The sequence below is a fragment of the Phoxinus phoxinus genome (genome assembly GCF_949152265.1).
Source record: "Phoxinus phoxinus genome assembly, chromosome: 20".
Classification (NCBI taxonomy): domain Eukaryota; kingdom Metazoa; phylum Chordata; class Actinopteri; order Cypriniformes; family Leuciscidae; genus Phoxinus; species Phoxinus phoxinus.
This window is the reverse complement of record NC_136895.1, coordinates 11,598,265-11,618,631: the sequence shown is the minus strand read 5'-3', so window position 1 is coordinate 11,618,631 and position 20,367 is coordinate 11,598,265. Positions and strand designations below refer to the sequence as shown.

Below are 20,367 nucleotides of genomic sequence, written 5' to 3'. Positions count from 1 at the left end.
ACCCATTGGCTGCTCTGCCAGAAAAGCACAGCCTATGCGAGGCCAGGACGCTGACCAATGAGGGCGCTTCGCGCCCTTCTGCGTCACCTCCCGCCCAAACAGGCGTGGCCTAGGCCTATAAATACGAGCATAGCTGTCTAACACGCCGATTTTCTTAAATTCAACGAAGCTGCACGCATCGCTGGATTGATTCGAGCCGCCACAGCCGTTTGGAACAAGCACCTCAGCAGGACGAGCCCTTACCTGAAGCCGCTGGTCATCGCCGCCTTCAGCCGCCGTTCCCTGCTGCGCTTCTCCGGCGTGGAATATCCTTTCAGTTTTGTGTGTGTTTTGTGTGTGTGTTCGCCTACCGCGGCACACATTTTTTCCTCACAAAAGAGCAACGAGTGTCTTTTTAAAGATGTCTCGCGTTTCCTGCGGCTCCTGCCGAGCCGCGCTCATCGACGGGGACCACCACGAACTGTGTGTTTCCTGCTTGGGCGAGGAACATGCAGCTCTCGCTCTCGGTGATGGCGGCTGCCATCACTGCGACATAATGCCAATCGCGACTCTGCGGACTCGCCTTGCATCTTTCGCCGAGACTGCTCAACCGCCCCCTGTAGCGCCGCGCCGTAAAAAGCGCCGCGCTCAGCGGGTCCCGGAACCTCCCTCCACGAGGAGCTCGCCGCCGCCACCGCCGCTAGCTCCTCTCAACGTGTCGCTTGAGTCGCTCACCGACGGACAACAGCCGCAGCACGCCGCTTTGTCCGTTATGGAGGACGACCAGCAAGCCGTATCAGAGGGGGATGACGATTGCTGTTCGCTTCTCGCTTCGGAGAGCGAGGGATGGGCGAGCTCTGTGGACCTCCCCTCCCCCGCCGTTCCGGAACGTCGAGGAGGGAAGATCAGCATCGAAGCAGAGCTGATGCGTCTGCTCACACAGGCCGTATCGAGCCTCGGCCTCGAGTGGTCGACGCCCGAACAACCTGCACTCAACCGGCTGGATGGCCGCTTCCTCGCTGGAGACCGCGCTGCGCCCCCCTCCAGACACGCACCCTTTCTTCCTGAGCTTCACGAAGAGGTAGCGAAATCGTGGAAGGCGCCATTTTCAGCCAGAGTACGTACTTCTGCCTCGCCAGCATTCTCCGTAGTGGACGGTGCTCGAGACAGAGGCTACCACGCTCTCCCTCCGGTCGAGGAGGCTGTAGCGACTCACCTTTGCCCACCCTCTGCTGGACGGCGGGCTAAGGGAGTCCTACCATCTAAAGCTTGCCGCACTTCGTCAGCTCTGAACGGCCGCGTGTATTCCGCCGCCGGACAAGCTGCATCGGCGCTGCACACCATGGCGGTGCTCCAAATCCACCAGGCTAACCTCCTCTGCAAGCTAGACGAGGAAGGCCCGGGCGCGATCAGTGTTCCGGACTTACGTAGCGCCACAGACCTCGCTCTTCGCGCTACAAAGTCCGCCGCACACGCCATCGGCAGGATTATGGCCTCAGCTACTGTTTCCGAGAGACATTTGTGGCTGACTCTCTCCGAAATGGCGGAGTCGGAGCGCTCTGCGTTCCTCGACGCTCCCATTTCACCGACTGGCCTCTTCGGATCCTCCGTGAAGGACTTCGCGGACCGATTCGCCGAGGTACAGAAGACTTCGCAGGCCATGAGACATTTCCTGCCAAAGCGCTCCAGTTCCGCAACAGGCCGCCCTAAACAGCCGCCTGCCCGAACTCAGCAGCGCCCCGCGCCCGCCGCACCGGCCCAGCAGCAACAGGCCCGAGAGAGACCACGGTCTCGCTCCGCCGGACGCCGCCCGCCACCGCGTGGTCCTCGGCCCAAGATCTCACTCAAGCCCGAGGCCTCGGCGCCATCCTAGCCCTGCTAGGAAAAAGACGGTGTTCGGGTCCCGCTGCGGCCGGACTTCCACCAAAGGTTTTCGCTTGTACAGCCCTAAGTTCCGTGTTTGTACCAGTGTATTTAGCAGCCAACAAACCGGCCGTAAAGCCCGTTTGCCTGCACACAAACGCCGTTTTCACGGCGACCCAGATAAATCTAAAAAAGAGTTTAATTTCTGGTGTTCCGGCCAAGGCCGATGGTGTAATGTGTGTAACTGCAATGCCCACCCAGTGCCCATTCATTCACACAAGCACAGCCCCGTTCAACACAGGGTTTGCACACATAAAATCGGCTCATGCCGGTTGTGCTTTACATGTAGTGAGCGTGCCCACTATCCAGTGCCCACAACCACTACACACTGCACGTTCCGCGGTTTCTGTAAAAACGAAACTAACGAACGGTCAGTCAGTACACAAACACAGTGTCCCCGGTGTTATAAATGTGCCCGCCACCAAGCGCCCACGTTTATTCACAAACATAACGAGCCCCGTAGGGCTCGCCCCGCGTGCTCTCTCTCAACTCAGAGAACAGAGCGCGCGCGGGACGCATACTGTGTTAAACATGTCCCCCGCCTCAGACGCCACGGCGTCCATGTTACAGCACACGGTTGCTCTCGTGTCGCCGCCATTTCGCGACCAGGGCCCAGATTACATTCAACCCCTAGTCACACGTGCACATGCATGGGAAAGACTTCCCGGGGTCTCAGAATGGGTGCTAGAGACTATAAAAAGAGGCTATTCGCTACAGTTTCATCGACGCCCTCCCCGTTTCACGGGAAAAGTCGAAACCACGGTAAAAACAGAAGTAGCACATCTACTTCGAGCCGAAATAGCGAAGCTATTGAGCAAAGGGGCCATAGAGCCTTTATCTCAAGCTCAGAGCGAAGGGGGTCTGTACAGCAGATATTTCCTGGTACCGAAGAAAGACGGGGGTCTCAGACCCATTTTAGATCTAAGGCGTCTGAACAAAACGCTAACAAAGCGGAAGTTCAGAATGCTCACGACCAGAAAAATCCTCGCGCAAATTCGCCGAGGAGACTGGTTTATGGCGATAGATCTGAAAGACGCGTATTTTCACATACAAATTGCGTCACGTCACAGGCGATTTTTGAGATTCGCCTTCGAGGGCCGGGCATATCAGTACACAGTCCTGCCATTCGGCCTATCCCTAGCACCTCGTACATTTACAGTGTGCATGGACGCGGCGCTGGCACCCCTGAGACTCCGAGGCGTTCGAATTCTGAACTATTTGGACGATTGGCTGATTCTAGCTCAATCTCCGTCAGAACTCGCTCACCACAAGACACTAATACTCGATCACCTCGAGTGCTTAGGTCTGAGAGTCAATTGGGAGAAAAGTTCACTGTTTCCCAGTCAAAGGATCTCCTTTTTAGGACTGGATCTGAACTCACTGTCTATGACAGCACGCCTGTCATCACAGCGCAGGCGAAATACCCTGCAAATGGCGAAATCCTTCCGCAGCGGCCACATAGTGCCGCTCAGGAGATTTCAGAAAATGCTGGGCCTCATGGCCTCAGCCTCTACAGTGCTGCAGTTGGGCCTGCTGCGCATGCGCCCACTACAGTTCTGGTTGAGACCGCGCGTACCGCGCCGAGCATGGTTACACGGTCGTTATCGCCTCAAGGTCACTCAGGAATGCATTTCAGCCCTGACACCATGGAGAGCGTCAGACTGGTACCGGTCAGGTGTAAGCCTGGGGACTTCCTCGAGCCTGAAGGTAGTGTCCACGGACGCGTCCACCTCAGGCTGGGGAGCACTGCTCGACGGCAGACCGCTCTTTGGCCAATGGGCAGAGCGAGCCAAACTACCGCACATAAACTGCCTGGAAATGATGGCGGTGGACTTTGCGCTGAGGCGTTTCTGTCCCCGGATAAAAGGACACCACGTCCTGGTCCGCTCGGACAACGTGTCGGTAGTAGCCTACATAAACCACCAGGGTGGCCTGAGGTCCCGAAACCTATTCAGGTTAGCGGAACGCATACTGGTGTGGGCCCAGCACAACCTGCGCTCGTTAAGAGCAATACACGTGCCAGGCCACTTGAACGTAGGCCCGGACAGACTCTCACGGAACAATGTTCCTACGGGAGAGTGGTCCCTACACACACAGACAGTGCGTCTGCTGTGGAAAAGGTTCGGCAGAGCGGAAATAGACCTGTTTGCAAACCAGGAGAACGCTCACTGCCCAGAATTCTTTTCGAAGAGCGCGAACGCGCTGGCCAGAGTCTGGCCCCGCCGCCCGCTCTATGCTTTTCCTCCTGTCTCACTCCTGCCTCAAGTGCTGGAGCGTATCAAGGAGAGCGGATGCTCGGTACTACTGGTTGCTCCATACTGGACGAATCAGACCTGGTTCCCAGCTTTGATGCGACTAAAAAGTACTGCCCCGTGGCCGATTCCAGTGAGGAGAGACCTCCTCTCACAGGCCAAGGGCGCGATCCTGCATCCTCACCCCGAGCTTTGGTCCCTACACGTATGGGCCATAAACGGGTACCCGCTAACCTCCCAAGAGGAGTGTTAGACACGATCGAGCAAGCTAGGGCTCCGTCTACTAGACGGCTCTACGCTTCCAAATGGTCGGTGTTCTCTGGATGGTGTTCAGATCAAGGTCTGTCACCACTTCAGTGTGGAGAACCGGAGATTCTCTCCTTCTTGCAAGAGCTATTGGATAAGGGAAGAACCCCATCCACGCTCAAAGTCTATGTGGCTGCCATATCAGCGTTCGTTAATCCAACGCTTGGCCGTTCACTAGGCAGGAACGACCTGGTGGTCCGTTTCCTTAGAGGCGCCAGGAGGTTAAACCCCCCAAGGCCCCCCTCAGTCCCCGTTTGGGACCTTTCTACAGTGTTGAACGCTATGAAAGGGGCCCCTTTCGAGCCTATTCACTCAGTTGACATGAAACACCTGTCTTTCAAGACCGTGTTTCTTTTGGCTCTCGCTTCAGTGAAGCGTGTGGGAGACTTGCAAGCCCTCTCAGTGAGAGCTTCTTGTATGGAGTTCGGGCCAAACGACTCTGTAGTCGTATTGAAACCGAAGCATGGGTACGTGCCTAAGTCCCTCAACACACCGTTCAGGGCTCAGGTCATCTCCCTGTCGGCTCTGCCGGCTTCAGAGGACGGAAATAGCCCCCTTTGCCCGGTCAGGGCATTAAGAGCTTATGTGTCCCGCTCCGCTGTTTTTCGACAGACGGAGCAGCTCTTTGTTTCGTTCAGCGGACGCTCCAAGGGGCGAGCCGCGACGAAACAGAGTCTGTCTCGATGGGTAGTGGACGCCATTGCGCTAGCCTACGCATCTAGAGGTTTGGAATGCCCTTTGGGCATCAGAGCACATTCCACGAGAGGCATGGCCTCTTCATGGGCTTGGTATAGCGGAATCTCGTTACAAGATATCTGTATGGCGGCAGGCTGGGCCTCCCCGTCTACATTTATTAGGTTCTATAACCTAGAGGTTCCTGCGTTGCAGGCTAAACTGCTCTCGGTCTAGAAGACTATGTAGTTTCTGCCCCGCGATGCGGCCCAGGTCACTTCAATGTTTAATGTGTATAAGTGTTCCTGCCCCGCGCTGCGGCCCAGGTCACTTCAATGTTTAAGCATCACTCACTGACAATGTGTCCCATGAGCATGCTATTACCCCTCATATATATCTATATTTACATATATATGCTATTATGCCTTAAGAGGCACTACTATAAAGGGATGATGCTAATTTAGCCGCTCTCCCTATACTTCTTGGGGTAGGCACTTGTATACCAGGGCGCGCGCGCCCTTAGGTGTCTGTGTCGGTCCAAGAGCACGCACGGCGTTTTACATGGGGTTCCCGTAGCGTTCTTCGACGCAGTACGAGAGAACTCTACGTAAGAGAACGTACTCGGTTACTAACGTAACCTCGGTTCTCTCTAGAAGAGGGAACGAGTACTGCGTCTCATGGCCGTGCGTGTCCGCGCTGCGTCGCTTCATTGACGAAAATCGGCGTGTTAGACAGCTATGCTCGTATTTATAGGCCTAGGCCACGCCTGTTTGGGCGGGAGGTGACGCAGAAGGGCGCGAAGCGCCCTCATTGGTCAGCGTCCTGGCCTCGCATAGGCTGTGCTTTTCTGGCAGAGCAGCCAATGGGTGAGCTGTATTGCTCCGCCTAGGTTGTATGCTTCAGAAAAGCGTTTTACATTATTACAAAATTAAGGATTAATTTTAGGCTTCAATCTCGACAAAGAAATATCTTTCCCGTAGCGTTCTTCGACGCAGTACTCGTTCCCTCTTCTAGAGAGAACCGAGGTTACGTTAGTAACCGAGTACGTTTCTGTCGTGTTTTATTCGTCATTTTGTAAGTTACAGGATTGTGAAGTGTCTGAAAAAATAGTTCCACTATAGCAAAATAAACGGATTGGAATCATATATTGCGACGATATATTGTTTATAATCATCAACGAACACCACTAACCACTCGGTGAGTTTAACAGTTTTGTAAACGAACATTATTGGCTGTTTTAATGACATTTTCGGACATGCACATTGACTCCAATGTTAAATGGGTCCATGGCCAATTCTTTTATAGTCAAAAACTCGAGAGAGGAACCATTGTCAAAAAAATGTTGTCCACCACTCTTGTTCATCCAAAACAAACTACAATATAGACTCAAGGTGTTAAATACCGGAATTATCCTTTAAGCATGTATGGGTTAGAAAACGGGTATTTTTTAACATGAAAAGTTGCTTAATGCAACTTTAAGTAGTGTGTTGAACTGCAGGCGTGTGTATGGGAGATGAAGTCCAAATGAGAAACAGTATTCGGGTGATATCTCCCTCTGGTGGTGCGGAAAATTCACTTGTAACAATATACAGGTGTTTAGACACATGCATGCACACAAAGTCATACGTCCCAACAGATTCGAGCCACGATCATGATATCTTAATGTTTAGTTTGACAGGATATAGAGGTAGTTCTAGCACATCCAGGAAAAAAAGAGATAATGAATGGGTGCAGGTCTCTGAAATTATACCAGTGTTACCTATAATCTGATTTGTTCCCAAATGAATGAAGTTCATTGCATCTCGGAGTCAGTCGTCAAAAGATGGAGGAAAATGTGGTTTCCATAACAGGAGAATGAGGAATTTAGTCAGTAAAATGAGGAAATAGAAAACGTTTGCAGTATATCCGGGTAGGCCAGTGACATTTGAGTCCAAAAAGTGCACAATCTGTTTCCATGACAATTCAGCAATTAAAAATTGATAGCCAGAAAGACGTTGTAGATGGGCATAACCAAAACCTGTATTAAATCAGCCGGGGCCTGATGGCAACGATCACAAAGGGGATCAATACCCTGTTTAATTTTTGCCCGCCTCACTTTTGTCCAGTAAACACAGTGAATACATTTTAATTGACTGAGGCTGTGTCGTGCACAGATAGAAGATGTAAGGACACGGGACAGGATCTGGTTAAGTCTCGTCTTCAAATGTAAGGCAAAGATCTGATTCTGCTGTTTAATAAAGGAGAGAGAGGAGGTAGAGATGGAAGAGATCAGTCTGAACAATGCACACATTTTGTCTAGGGCTACTTCAAAAATATGATTCGGAAAGTCAGGGAATAAATTTTTAAAGGGGTGGTAAAATGCCCTTTTCACAAGATGTAAAATAAGTATTTGATGTCCCCAGAGTGATGAAGTTTTAGCTCAAAATATCCCACAGATATTTGTATATAGCATGTTAAAGTTGGCTCTATTTCTTTAAAAGAAAATATCTCTCTTTGCTTTGAACTTTGAGCGTTGTAACTTTGCAGATGTTGTTTATGCTCAAACAGCAACAATACACACTAACTAAAGTTAGAAAAGTGAAATCATAATCACCCACCCCTTTAACAAAGTTTTGGAGTTGCAAATATCTATATAACAAGTACAAAATGGGTTCGAAATTGGGACCAGATTCGTAATGATCGCGGACGATGAGATTACCATAAGGACAGTGCGAGACTGCCGACTGTCCAAAATGACTCTGAAACCAGAATAATGTAGTGTGTATATTTGCTGCCCAGTAGAAAAATAAAAAATAGGAAGGGCAAGCCCACCCAAAAGCTTTGGTTTCTGAAGGATTTCTCTGTGAATTCTGATAGGCCCTTTGTTCCAAATAAAAGATGTGTTGATTTAAAGTCTTAAAAAGGATTTAAGTATGAAAATTGGAAATAAAATCTAGGTAACACGTTCATTTTCACTGCATTCATGTGTCCGGCCAAAAACAATAACATATCTACCACCAGAGTCAGCTAAAGTTTGTGAAGGAGAAAACTGAACGCACCAGATGATTATAATTTCCACACCAATAGATTTGTAATTTTTTTGAATGAAATACATTTCTTGCGAATTCTGACTTGATCTGAGTTTTTTAAGTGGGTCTCCTGCAAAAAGCCAATATGAGTATTTATATGTCCTAAATGTGACAACACGTTGTGTTCGGACTGTTGGTACACTAGGATATCATACACACTCTTCTCACTTGTGTGTATGATAAACATCAGAGTTTCCACATCAACACCACTCCTTAGTCAGCGAAACGTGTCATACTGGCATCAGGTCACAGCTCTTCAAACTACTGATTAATGTTAAACTGAACGCCTGCGTGTTTCAGAAACAGTGTCAACAATAGGCATCAAAAGCATTTTTTTCCCCATATTCTACAAAATCACAATACAAAATTATATAATATAATGCAAAAGAATATCAAAAAGAAGAGAAATGCAAGTCTGGCATTCAGGTTTGTGACGCCCTGTCATGACAAGAGTTTAACCAGTTCAACAGGAACACAAACGGCACAATCAACTCTGAGTCACATGTAAATAAAACAAATCATGGTGTACTTTCCCCCATTTTTCCTTCTCCTGGTTGGAATATTACTTTATCAAACTTTTTTGTTTTTAAATTGTGTGTAAACATGTACTGTATGCCTGTAATTTAATGTTAGCAATGCTTTTGCGATGTAAAGCTTTTGACCAGGCCAATAAAGCCACTTGAATCTTTAATCTATAACAGTAGTAGTTAATCTATAACACACACAGTGTGTGTGTGTGTGTGTGTGTGTGTGTGTGTGTGTGTGTGTGTGTGTGTGTGTGTGTGTGTGTGTGTGTGTAGTAGGTGGTGTGGCAAATGAATTCAAAAAGCAACACGCATCCAAAAATACATGCTGATTAAGCAAAGATCAATAAGGCTGTGAGTTTGTGACTTATGCTTTCTCTCTCTTTTAGTTCCTCTGTTAGTCAAAAAGTTACTAGTGTTAAAAACAAACAAAAAACAACCACACTGTACTTGTCCCGATCACCAGCTCATCTAGTCTGGCAACTAGTTTCTCCTCCCATCAGATATCAGCCTCGAGTCTCTCAGCGCTTGTTCAGTGTCAGGATGAAAACAGGAGAGAGGAGCTGTGAGGAAGATCTTTCTGGATTGAGATCAGATATGAAAAAGAAACAGGTAATATCTTGTTATAGAAGATTAATATGTTAATTCATTTCTGAAAACCATTTCCTTGTTCATTTCAGTTCTATCTCTTTCTTTTTCCTCTGTAGGTCAGACTGAGGATGTTGCTGGAAGCTCTGCAATCTTGTCCTGCTGTTACAGTGACGATAAACTAAAGTCAACACATGACAGTATATTAAAGACTCAGTGACGGCAGGAATATATGAGACATCATTCAGAGAAATGTTTCACTTGAGGATCAGGATCAAGAACACAGTGTTTTCTCAGAGGAGTTTAAGAAAGAAGCTTCACAGATTATCATGTAAGTCTGAGAACATTTACTCATTTACTGCTGTTGATTTCACTAATACTGGATCAAACGTCACATCAGACAGAAGGACGAGTGTAGCATCCTGCTGAAAACACCAGCTTATTTTTATTATTATACGTCAAACGTGATTATTTTTCAGTGAAACTAGCACACTATTTGGTAAACTAAAGTTAAAACATGTTATTGGTTTACTATACATGGTAAAAAAAAAAAAAACTGCAAATGTTTTTAAACATCATATTATAATTGAATTGTGAAATAAATGCATGGTTTTGGCAAGTAAAAAACTATGAATTACCAGATAATTTAGGCAGTAAAAACAGTAAAAGTCGTTACACATCATATGATTTTTTTTATTTATAAATAATTCTTATCATTTACGTACATTGGTGTGTTTTGAGTGACATTTGATATAATTTACTGTAGTTCATGTTTATTGCATTATTTTAGTTCTGTTACCCTGATGGTGTTCTGTATTTGTGTTTGAACCCGTGCGTCTATATGAGTATTAATAATGTTTTATTACCAGCCCATTCCCATTCTGCCTCCTGTATTATTATGGTGGTTATTGGTACATTAAAGGCAAATTTAAAGTAGGCATATTAACATTATATCACTTAATGAAATATAAGGTTGGCATCCTGTTAAACTGGAATATTTTTTACAGTCTAGTCTAACCAATGAAAATTATACATAAAATGGTTTTTAAAAAACGATAAAGATAAAATAAAAAGCTTTTTTCATATAGAGCTGGTAAGTCCCGCCCATCCGTAAAACTCCAAGTGGACCTCTAGGTTGAAAAAGCGTCAATGCAAGTGAATGAGGGAAAATCATTATTTTCTGATCCCGTTTGAATTGTGCCATGAATGTGAACATATGTTGTCTGTGAATTTTTTATATAATTTCTCATGTAACGAGTTTGACAGTATATTGTATGATTCTTTGGCTAGCAGTTGTGGAATAGACATAACGAGAAAGACTACACGTCGCATATGTGACGTCACCGCATATTATTACTATATACTTACGTCTGATGTCATCTTACGTAAAACGCATGCCATATTGCGGAAGCTCAAGAGTTACGATACTTTCTGTTGAAAAAGTAGTATTTCACCCTAATTAAAAAAAGTATTTAATGTAATATAGTAAAATAAATATATATTGGTCCACCATGATAATCAGGTATGTTTGCTGAATGCAGAATATGAAACGCTGTTTGGACACACGTGTCGTACACCTAGAATAATAAACGTCTGATGTAACGTTAGCATTAGCTTGTTGCTCGTGTGTGTGTTTGGCCTGCTGTGTTTTGGTTGTCAAATGCTTTATTTAGACTAGAATTGAAAGGGAATTTTTATTGTTGTTAAAATATTAAACATGAATTGGTTAAGTAGTGATTATAAAGTGTATATGTATTGTTTATCTGCTGTAACTATTATTTTGATTAAGAGCAGGTAGCCCTTTTTTTTGTTTTTTTGCTTTGGTACAAATATATATAGGGAGTTTTATTTGATAGTATTTTTATTTGTAGTGAATTCAAGGTTTTACCAATAGGATAAGAAGGGTAAAGTTTCCTCCTTAAGAACATTCACTGCCAGTTTGTAACATATTTAGAGATGAATTTAGTGACATCTGTGATAAGAAAAATTAGTATGGGATCTATCCTATCTTACCTTTATTATGTGTATTATTTGTGAATCAAACTCATGACTTTAGTGTTTGTACCGTGCTATTCAACATGAACCAAAGGAAGTTAAATAAACTTGTATTTTGTTCTGTTTCTGCAGTGGTTTCTTCATCTGTGTGTTTGCGGTGCTGATAAACAAAGGTGAGCATCTAAACAAACTACATTTGAAAGATGAATGAATCCCTCTGACTGTTAAAGTACATTTACAATTAAAGCTTCTGTTGTTTCAGTGTTTCTGCAGGACACAGTAGACGTAGAGGCTGTTATTGGTGGCTCTGTTCTCCTGCCGTGTTCCTCCACTCAACATGATCATAAACTTCAAGATATTAATGTGTTTTGGAGACACAGTGGCAAGATTGTGTGTGATATAACTGAAGGCAGTCATTCAATAGAGAAACAGGATCCAGAGTACAAGAACAGAACTGAAACTTTTCCAAAGGAGCATAAGAGAGGAAACTTCTCCATCAAACTCCACAAACTTATCTATGCTGATGCAGGAAAATACATCTGCTACATCACACACTCATCTGAATATCCTGCTGTACAACTGATCATTATGGGTGTGTGAAACTAGTGAATAAGTGCATTAAGTTTTTAATTTAATTCAATTTGTTTGCTTTAAAATATAAATACTGCAAGAAGTTGATTCCTTATTTGGTATTCACTAGTGATGTTTCAGTCTGAATGCTGCTGTATATAAACTATAGACGGATCTGTTTTCTTTATCACTGTGAGGTAAAGTTTCCTGTTATACTTTTTTGTTGCAGAATCAACAACAGAAAAAGGATCCATGTCGACGGAACAAGAAAACCAAGGACAAACATCATCGCTTGGGCTCTGGGTTGGCATTACATCTGCTATTACAGTTACAGTTATAGTTATAGGTTTCATTGTTTGGCGGATAAGAAAGTCCTCAAGCAGTCGTAGGGCAGACGGACACAGCATGGGTTCAGACGCTCGTGAGGATGAACATATTAATCAGTTATAGCTTATTATAGTTATATAGTTATATTATCAGTTATAGCTGATAATAATGATAAAGCATTTGGTACGTGACACAACTGTAAAGCTGTAACGGCAGAAACTGCAAGAGCTTTAGTGCTAAACACAGAGTCAGTGGAGGAGCTGGTGCTTCCAGTGTTGCTGCCACAACTTTAGATAGAAATTATCATAAAAGTGTGTAAATGATTTGGCTGAAGAACAGAGAACAGAATGGAAACGGGCAGATTGAGTGAGTGTGTGTTGCTGTATTTCCTGCTGATCACATTAAGCCTATAACAGTTTTATTTTACAGATGTTAGGATGGATTTTGTGGGAAACCGCATTCTTCCTTTCATTCATCCGTGCGTTTGTGTCAAATCTATAAATGTAGGAAAGAAGGTCAGGCTAGCACTATATACAGTGGAAGTTGTTTAAAGCCACGGAAATGGAAAGCAACAGTATCCATAATAAAACGCAAATTAACATTTGTTTGGCTTTTCAGAAATGCTTCGTTTGCATATAGCATCACATGTGCTGTGCATGGACACGGCTGCGTTTCTCAAAATCATCGGGAGTTACTGTACGTTTATCGTCGAGATCATCGATGGCAAAGCTCTACGATCTTCTTAAAGGAGAACTCCGCCGCAAAATGAACCTTTGGTCTAATTACACATTTGGCGCTTTTCCACTGCATGGTACGGTACGGTACGGTACGGCTCACTTATGGCGCTTTTCCACTGCATGGTACGGTACGGCCCGCTTTAAATGGTACCACCTCTGTTGAGGTTCCAAGCGTACCGTACCGATACTATTTATCGTCGAGATCATTGATGGCAAAGGCTTTTCGATCTTCTTAAGCTTACGATGCTTTTTGGGAAACGCAGACAAGATTCATAAAACAGTGTTTATGTTGCTAACACTGCCCAGTCAAAATAACAGCAGAATATCACTTACTTACCTAGTCATATTTTCTTAAATATGTCTTTCATTATTTATTTATTTATTTTTAGGAGTGAGCGAGTGTAATGTTTTCAGTGACATTTGCATTGATAAGAGGATCTCCTGTAACCATGTGATCAGTGTGTAGGAACATTTCCTGTATATAAGAAAATACTATCATGTTTCTGAAGATCATTAATATGAGATTAAAAACTTTAAATTATGATATAAAATGTCAATTATGCAATAAATCAGAATTATGAGAAGAAAGTTGAAATTATGACTTTTAAAAAATTAAATGCGTAAAAAAAAAATCTAAATTGACAAAGTCCTAATTATGATAAAGAAGTCAAAAGTGATGCACCTCAACCTATCAGATTCATCTGTGCAAAAGCGAAGCGACTCGCAACTCTTATATTCACCAGAACTTAATGTTCCTCCACAAGTATTGTATTCTGCAACTGATAAAGGACCAAAAGTTACTTATTCTTGCCTTAATTACTATATTTTGTACCCTTTATGGTTATGACTTTTAAGTAAAATGCTTGTACTTGCCAGTGTATAAAGTGTGCTATAAATAACTTTGTAAGTTGGGTCAGGGGTCATGACATGGTTTTTTTTTATTTTATTATTATGTTCCCTTAGGTGCAATTATAGTATTACTATAGTTTTTTTTACAAAAAACTTTTAAAATGTAGTGATTTATGACCTTTTCCCACCCTGTTTCTCATCCTCTGATAAACAGTCTGTTTTGGGGGTGTTTCCCCTTTAAGAGTTCAGTGTTAACGCCCACTGTTATGATTGGCTAACGTCAGTGCCTATGCATCAATTATTAACTCCCCCAGCCAGAACATTTGCGGATTCGGCGTATTTAAAAAGTAGTTTAAAGTTTTAAATACATTACTTACAGTTTGCGTCGTCGTTGTTGAGCCCAGAATAGTCGGCACGGACTTATCTTTGAGCAACAGTTTTCTGGCAAAGCCAGCATCATTTTGGGATTTGTTCTCAAAACAGTCATCCTTCAAATGTAGAACAAACTTTTAAATTAACACTGCCGTGACTGAGACGCCCGCAAAAAATAAAGTGCATCCATTTTTCCCTGACGACTGGATCTTTCGCAGCGTATTCAAAGATGTTGTTTGTCCACAGCCAGGAACAGCACATCTGCGTGGCATCGTAATTTCCCTGTACACAGACCCACTCGCTGTCCGTCGACTGAACGCTTGTGAGGCGCGCGGCGCGGGCGCGACAGTGATACGAAATGAGCGTAGTTGCCTTGCGCTTAAAGCGTAGTTGTCTTGTTCTGGAGGCGGTCATGGCAGGGCAGTCACTTATTTCCAGGGGTTTCAGTACAGCGTAAAAAATGTGACGTTGTAGAGTAGGCGTTCTCCTAATTCCAAATTTGCATAGGTCACCGGTCATGCGCAGAGCACTCCAACGTTTTTTTTTTTTTTTTTTTTTTTTTGCCGCTAATAGAAACAAGATTAAAATTGATTATTTATGTCACGTCAAAGTAAATTATTTCAAAGTCACACGCTAATACATTACACAATCGCGCCATTAAAACAATCTGAAATATTGTAATACAGGATCCACGGTCACACTTTTAACAAAAATATAAAAGAAACGAAAATAAAATAAACGGTCTTGTGTATAGTAAAGGTAAGACTGGATGAACTTAACATTTCTCTACTGATCTATTAATGTAATACAATATGAATAAAAGTGCTGCACTTGTTTTCACTTATAATTGCATGATTCTTATTAACCTATAGGCCTAATACAAGTAATTAGTGAAATGTACTGTCAGTTAATAAAATGGCATATTACATGTGCACCAGACACCTGTGTGTGTTTACAGGGGCTTCATACGAGATACCTGTCCTAACTGAATTACATGTGCATCAAATACCTGTGTGTGTTTACAGGGGCTTCATACGAGATACCTGTCCTAACTGAATTACATGTGCATCAAATACCTGTGTGTGTTTACAGGGGCTTCATGTGAGATACCTGTCCCAACTGAATTACATGTGCATCAAATACCTGTGTGTGTTTACAGGGGCTTCATGTGAGATACCTGTCCTAACTGAATTACATGTGCATCAAATACCTGTGTGTGTTTACAGGGGCTTCATGTGAGATACCTGTCCTAACTGAATTACATGTGCATCAAATACCTGTGTGTGTTTACAGGGGCTTCATGTTTGATACCTGTCCCAACTGAATTACATGTGCATCAAATACCTGTGTGTGTTTACAGGGGCTTCATACGAGATACCTGTCCCAACTGAATTACATGTGCATCAAATACCTGTGTGTGTTTACAGGGGCTTCATACGAGATACCTGTCCCAACTGAATTACATGTGCATCAAATACCTGTGTGTGTTTACAGGGGCTTCATGTGTGATACCTGTCCTAACTGAATTACATGTGCATCAGACACCTGTGTGTGTTTACAGGGGCTTCGTGTGAGATACCCGTCCTAACTGAATTACATGTGCATCAAATACCTGTGTGTGTTTACAGGGGCTTCATGTGTGATACCTGTCCTAACTGAATTACATGTGCATCAGACACCTGTGTGTGTTTACAGGGGCTTCATACGAGATACCTGTCCCAACTGAATTACATGTGCATCAAATACCTGTGTGTGTTTACAGGGGCTTCATGTGTGATACCTGTCCTAACTGAATTACATGTGCATCAGACACCTGTGTGTGTTTACAGGGGCTTCATGTGTGATACCTGTCCTAACTGAATTACATGTGCATCAAATACCTGTGTGTGTTTACAGGGGCTTCATGTGTGATACCTGTCCTAACTGAATTACATGTGAATCAAATACCTGTGTGTGTTTACAGGGGCTTCATGTGTGATACCTGTCCTAACTGAATTACATGTGCATCAAATACCTGTGTGTGTTTACAGGGGCTTCATACGAGATACCTGTCCCAACTGAATTACATGTGCATCAAATACCTGTGTGTGTTTACAGGGGCTTCATACGAGATACCTGTCCCAACTGAATTACATGTGCATCAAATACCTGTGTGTGTTTACAGGGGCTTCATGTGTGATACCTGTCCTAACTGAATTACATGTGCATCAGACACCTGTGTGTGTTTACAGGGGCTTCATACGAGATACCTGTCCCAACTGAATTACATGTGCATCAGACACCTGTGTGTGTTTACAGGGGCTTCATACGAGATACCTGTCCTAACTGAATTACATGTGCATCAGACACCTGTGTGTGTTTACAGGGGCTTCATACGAGATACCTGTCCCAACTGAATTACATGTGCATCAGACACCTGTGTGTGTTTACAGGGGCTTCATACGAGATACCTGTCCCAACTGAATTACATGTGCATCAAATACCTGTGTGTGTTTACAGGGGCTTCATGTGTGATACCTGTCCTAACTGAATTACATGTGCATCAGACACCTGTGTGTGTTTACAGGGGCTTCATACGAGATACCTGTCCTAACTGAATTACATGTGCATCAGACACCTGTGTGTGTTTACAGGGGCTTCATACGAGATACCTGTCCCAACTGAATTACATGTGCATCAAATACCTGTGTGTGTTTACAGGGGCTTCATGTGTGATACCTGTCCTAACTGAATTACATGTGCATCAAATACCTGTGTGTGTTTACAGGGGCTTCATACGAGATACCTGTCCCAACTGAATTACCAACATGAATAATGTTTTTATACAAAATTCCTGCTTCACTTTAATTTAATTCAGAGACTTTACACAAGTTCTATGAGATATAGATATAAAATGAAAATCTATATTTTAATACACATACAAATACGCTGTTAAACCTTAAAACCTAGGTTTTTACTAACTTTTTTCCACTGCTATTTTAAAACAACATACTGACAACTAATTGTTCTTACTCAACTTTATTAAAAAAGAAAATATCAAATATTGACAGCCAGCATAACAAGGCAGGACTTCAGCTTTTGGATGTCTCAGGACACAATCTTTACAGGATCTTCTGATGTACTATCTCCCACATCATCACCTTTCGTATGACTGGAATGTCACACTAGATAGAGAGAACAAGCATGTTACAGACAAACTTTGATGATGGATTTTGACAAAAAATAAAAGCTTTTGAAGATTTATCAGTGAGACCGTGATGCAGTTGCTAAGGTGTTCCATGTTGTTACTATAAAAAAATGTGTCCTAAGTTTAGAGTGAGGTAGATACTATAGTGTGTTAGTGGATAGATATGGTTATTGATAAAAGTCAAACAAGTGTTAAGAATCAGGTTTGTGAGAAATAAATATTGTAGCTTGGTCATGTACCTGTCTGAAAGTAAGTGGCTTTCCTTGAGAAAGGAAGTCTGCATATTTGCAGATAAAAACCCCACAGTCATTTCCATTTGTCTGTTTGGGAATTGCCTAGAAACAAAATTCCAAGTAAGTATAACAAAACAGTTATTTGAATAAGAATATTTGTATAACTTATTATATTGTGGTATGCATACGTTGGTTCTCATTCGGCCGATGGTCCATCTGGAAGCTTCAAAGCAGCAGGCTTTTTTGATTTTGTTCTCTTCCATGAGGTATTCCCTGTTAATTAAAATCACACGAGACATGCTTACATGCCTTCAAAGCAGTGTGAGGTTAAAACCAAAGTTGCAATTGGACATAACTCACAACAATATGTGGCAGATCGCATCATGTCTCTGACCCATGGAGTCATAGCACTGGATGGTCTGGGATTTGAAATCAATTACCTGGTGATAAGCAATAGAGATAAAAGGTAGTTGGTTGTAATTGTGAAAAAGTAAATATACAATTTCTACACTTTTAATCATACAGTATAGATATGGAAACTATGCGTTACAAAGGCATTGCTATTCATAAATTACTTACAGCCAAAGCCCAGTGCAAGCCAAGGTGCAAAGGAACAAGAACTAGATCACAGAGGAAGAGATCCACTGTTTTTGTCCATTTCTTCACTGCTGCATGGCCTGCAAAATGTCCGTCACTACTCAGAAGCTTTGGGTAGAAAAATGTGCTCAAACAGTACACTTTAAGGCCTTCCTGCTGATCATTGCTCCTCTTCATTATCAGAGACAAATAGAAGTTGATAACCTTAAGAACATAAGAGTAAAAATAATCATGATAAACATCCATGACGGCCAACATTAGAGCTTTTTAAAATGATCAGATTAAATCAGACAAATGCCAATATTTAAAGAAATCATTGTGTCCAACTTGATGACTGGGATTTTACTGCAAACAAGCAAAACAGTGAGATTATATATATATATAATTAGCTACAATGTTATTAGTATCATTTATCCTATTTTTTAAAATATATTTATTGCACAATAAAAAGCAAAATAAGACTGTGAACAAGGGTAAGTGAACATACAGTAAGATTAGAAATCTTACTGTATGTTCACTTACACTCTTACCATGTCATTGAGCCAGGAACCCTCCTCCAGCGTTGCCAGGTCCCTCTGTCTAATGCATAGTTTGAAAGCTGTGCTTATCACCATGTTTGGGTCATCTTGTTCCAGAATATGTCTCACCTCTGATGCCATGTCCTAAAAAAAATGCAACGTACATATAAACAAGGTCAAAGAATTTGCTTAGTGGACAGATGTTACTGACAGAACATTTTATTTCACAATCATATTCTCACCTTTGTTAACCTAGGTAAGTTTTCACTATGGTTCACAAGATTGCCAGCGTGTTTCAGTGTGGATGCTTTCCTGGTTTCTTCCACAGAGACCTCCACACCACATGATGACTGAAGAGAAAATCACAAACAACTTAAAATTTCATGCAATTAATAGCAGATTAATTAATAGTAAAGTAACTGTATATTGCCTGAAGCAAGTCTTTGTCCATCTCTGTCTTTTTAGTCTTTTTATGGAAATTGCCATCACCTGATGGGGAAATGAACAGAATATGAAAGAATAAAAAGAAAGCATATAGAAAACACAGCATATGTATAGCACATAGAGACCTTTTCAATAATGAACTATTAAAAGGTTGCCAAATGCCAAGACAAGTCATATGTCAACAAAACGAAACAGGAAAGAAAATAGTACATCATTTACAAAAATAACCCCTTTGGCAAACACTGATTGTATAGCACAGTATTGCTACACCAAGATCAAGGTGTATAAAAAAACCTCCTCTATTTAATTGTAATATAACAAACCTTCATTTGCAACTGCCATCGCTCTCATTTTGCGTTTTCTGCCAGTTTTTTGTTTGGCCTTCTTACAGCGACTTGGTAAAGCCCGAAGGTTTTGCTTGACAGCCTCTTGCTGCTGGAGAACCAGGCCATTATCCTTAGGTAAACTGGATTTGAGTGTTTCACAAAGCTCATGAACAACACAAGATGCATTCTGAATTGCCTTCTTGTCAGTGCACATATATGATACATCATGTAAATGTTTGAGCTCTTCGCGTAAGCGCTGCTGATCAGCTCCTACACCAGTTGACTGTGGCTCACTGTTGTGTGTCTGTTTCCTTGGGTAAGGAAGAGGACAAACGCAAAAGTCACTAGAGAAGTCTTCTTGAGTGCTGTTCTCAGTGATTGGTGGATTGGTTAGAGCAACACTGAAATCCAGAGTTATATATGGGCTTCGACAATAGACTGGGCTAAGGTCTCCCCATGTTTTGTCAGAGTGACTAAAAACAGCGAAGAAATGCTTGCATGGTAAGAACGTTTTTTTGAAGAGGACACATTCACAAGATGGGTACCTTTCAGAGTCACCAAGTTCTACTCTGTACCATGCAGAGTTTGTCTCACTCTTTACCTTGAAAGATTCATTTCCAAGTACCTCAACATGCTCTTTTGAATAGATGGAAGCTGCTTGGATACTGTTTAAGCAATGTTTGACAAAACTCCTGGGTTTGTCTCTTAGGAACGTTGGCACATCTGGATTGTATGTTTTGCATTCACTACTGTAGATGAAGTTGAGTCTACTGTATGATAGCAACTGTTCTGGGATGAAATCGCATATAATAGTTTCAAGCAGAGATGTAAGACTTCCTGTTCCAGAAAATTTGAGGTAGAAGCTCTTCAATGATTTATTGAGAGCCTCAACTCCATTGT

General features: G+C 42.8%; 2 protein-coding genes across 2 annotated transcripts; one reads left to right on the top strand and one right to left on the bottom strand.

Moving 5' to 3' along the window:
* Positions 1-9,267: 9,267 nt before the first annotated feature.
* LOC306988752 (uncharacterized protein) lies at positions 9,268-13,847 on the top strand (the record flags this gene model as incomplete). Its single annotated transcript, XM_079593901.1, has 6 exons — positions 9,268-9,336; positions 9,432-9,482; positions 9,561-9,643; positions 11,440-11,480; positions 11,570-11,899; positions 12,107-13,847. 6 exons carry the CDS (start codon positions 9,268-9,270, stop codon positions 12,325-12,327), a joined length of 795 nt encoding a protein of 264 aa, XP_079450027.1. The 3' UTR covers positions 12,328-13,847.
* A 3,300-nt stretch (positions 13,848-17,147) lies between these two features.
* Positions 17,148-20,111, bottom strand: LOC306988257 (sentrin-specific protease 2-like). Its single transcript, XM_079593063.1, has 9 exons — positions 19,465-20,111; positions 19,128-19,186; positions 18,940-19,047; positions 18,710-18,841; positions 18,162-18,383; positions 17,943-18,022; positions 17,771-17,855; positions 17,589-17,684; positions 17,148-17,326 (listed from the first exon to the last, which is right to left on the bottom strand). Exons 1-9 carry the CDS (start codon positions 19,679-19,681, stop codon positions 17,264-17,266), a joined length of 1,062 nt encoding a protein of 353 aa, XP_079449189.1. The 5' UTR covers positions 19,682-20,111; the 3' UTR covers positions 17,148-17,263.
* Between the last annotated feature and the right edge of the window lie 256 nt (positions 20,112-20,367).

Excerpts from the sequence above, each read along its gene's own strand:
- LOC306988257 (XM_079593063.1), bottom strand. The coding sequence starts at position 19,681 with ATGTGCACTGACAAGAAGGCAATTCAGAATGCATCTTGTGTTGTTCAT. Across the intron at positions 19,187-19,464 it reads GATGGCAGTTGCAAATGAAG|GTGATGGCAATTTCCATAAA; the intron begins GTTTGTTATATT and ends TTTCCCCATCAG. Across the intron at positions 17,327-17,588 it reads AGCCACTTACTTTCAGACAG|TGTGACATTCCAGTCATACG; the intron begins GTACATGACCAA and ends CTCTCTATCTAG.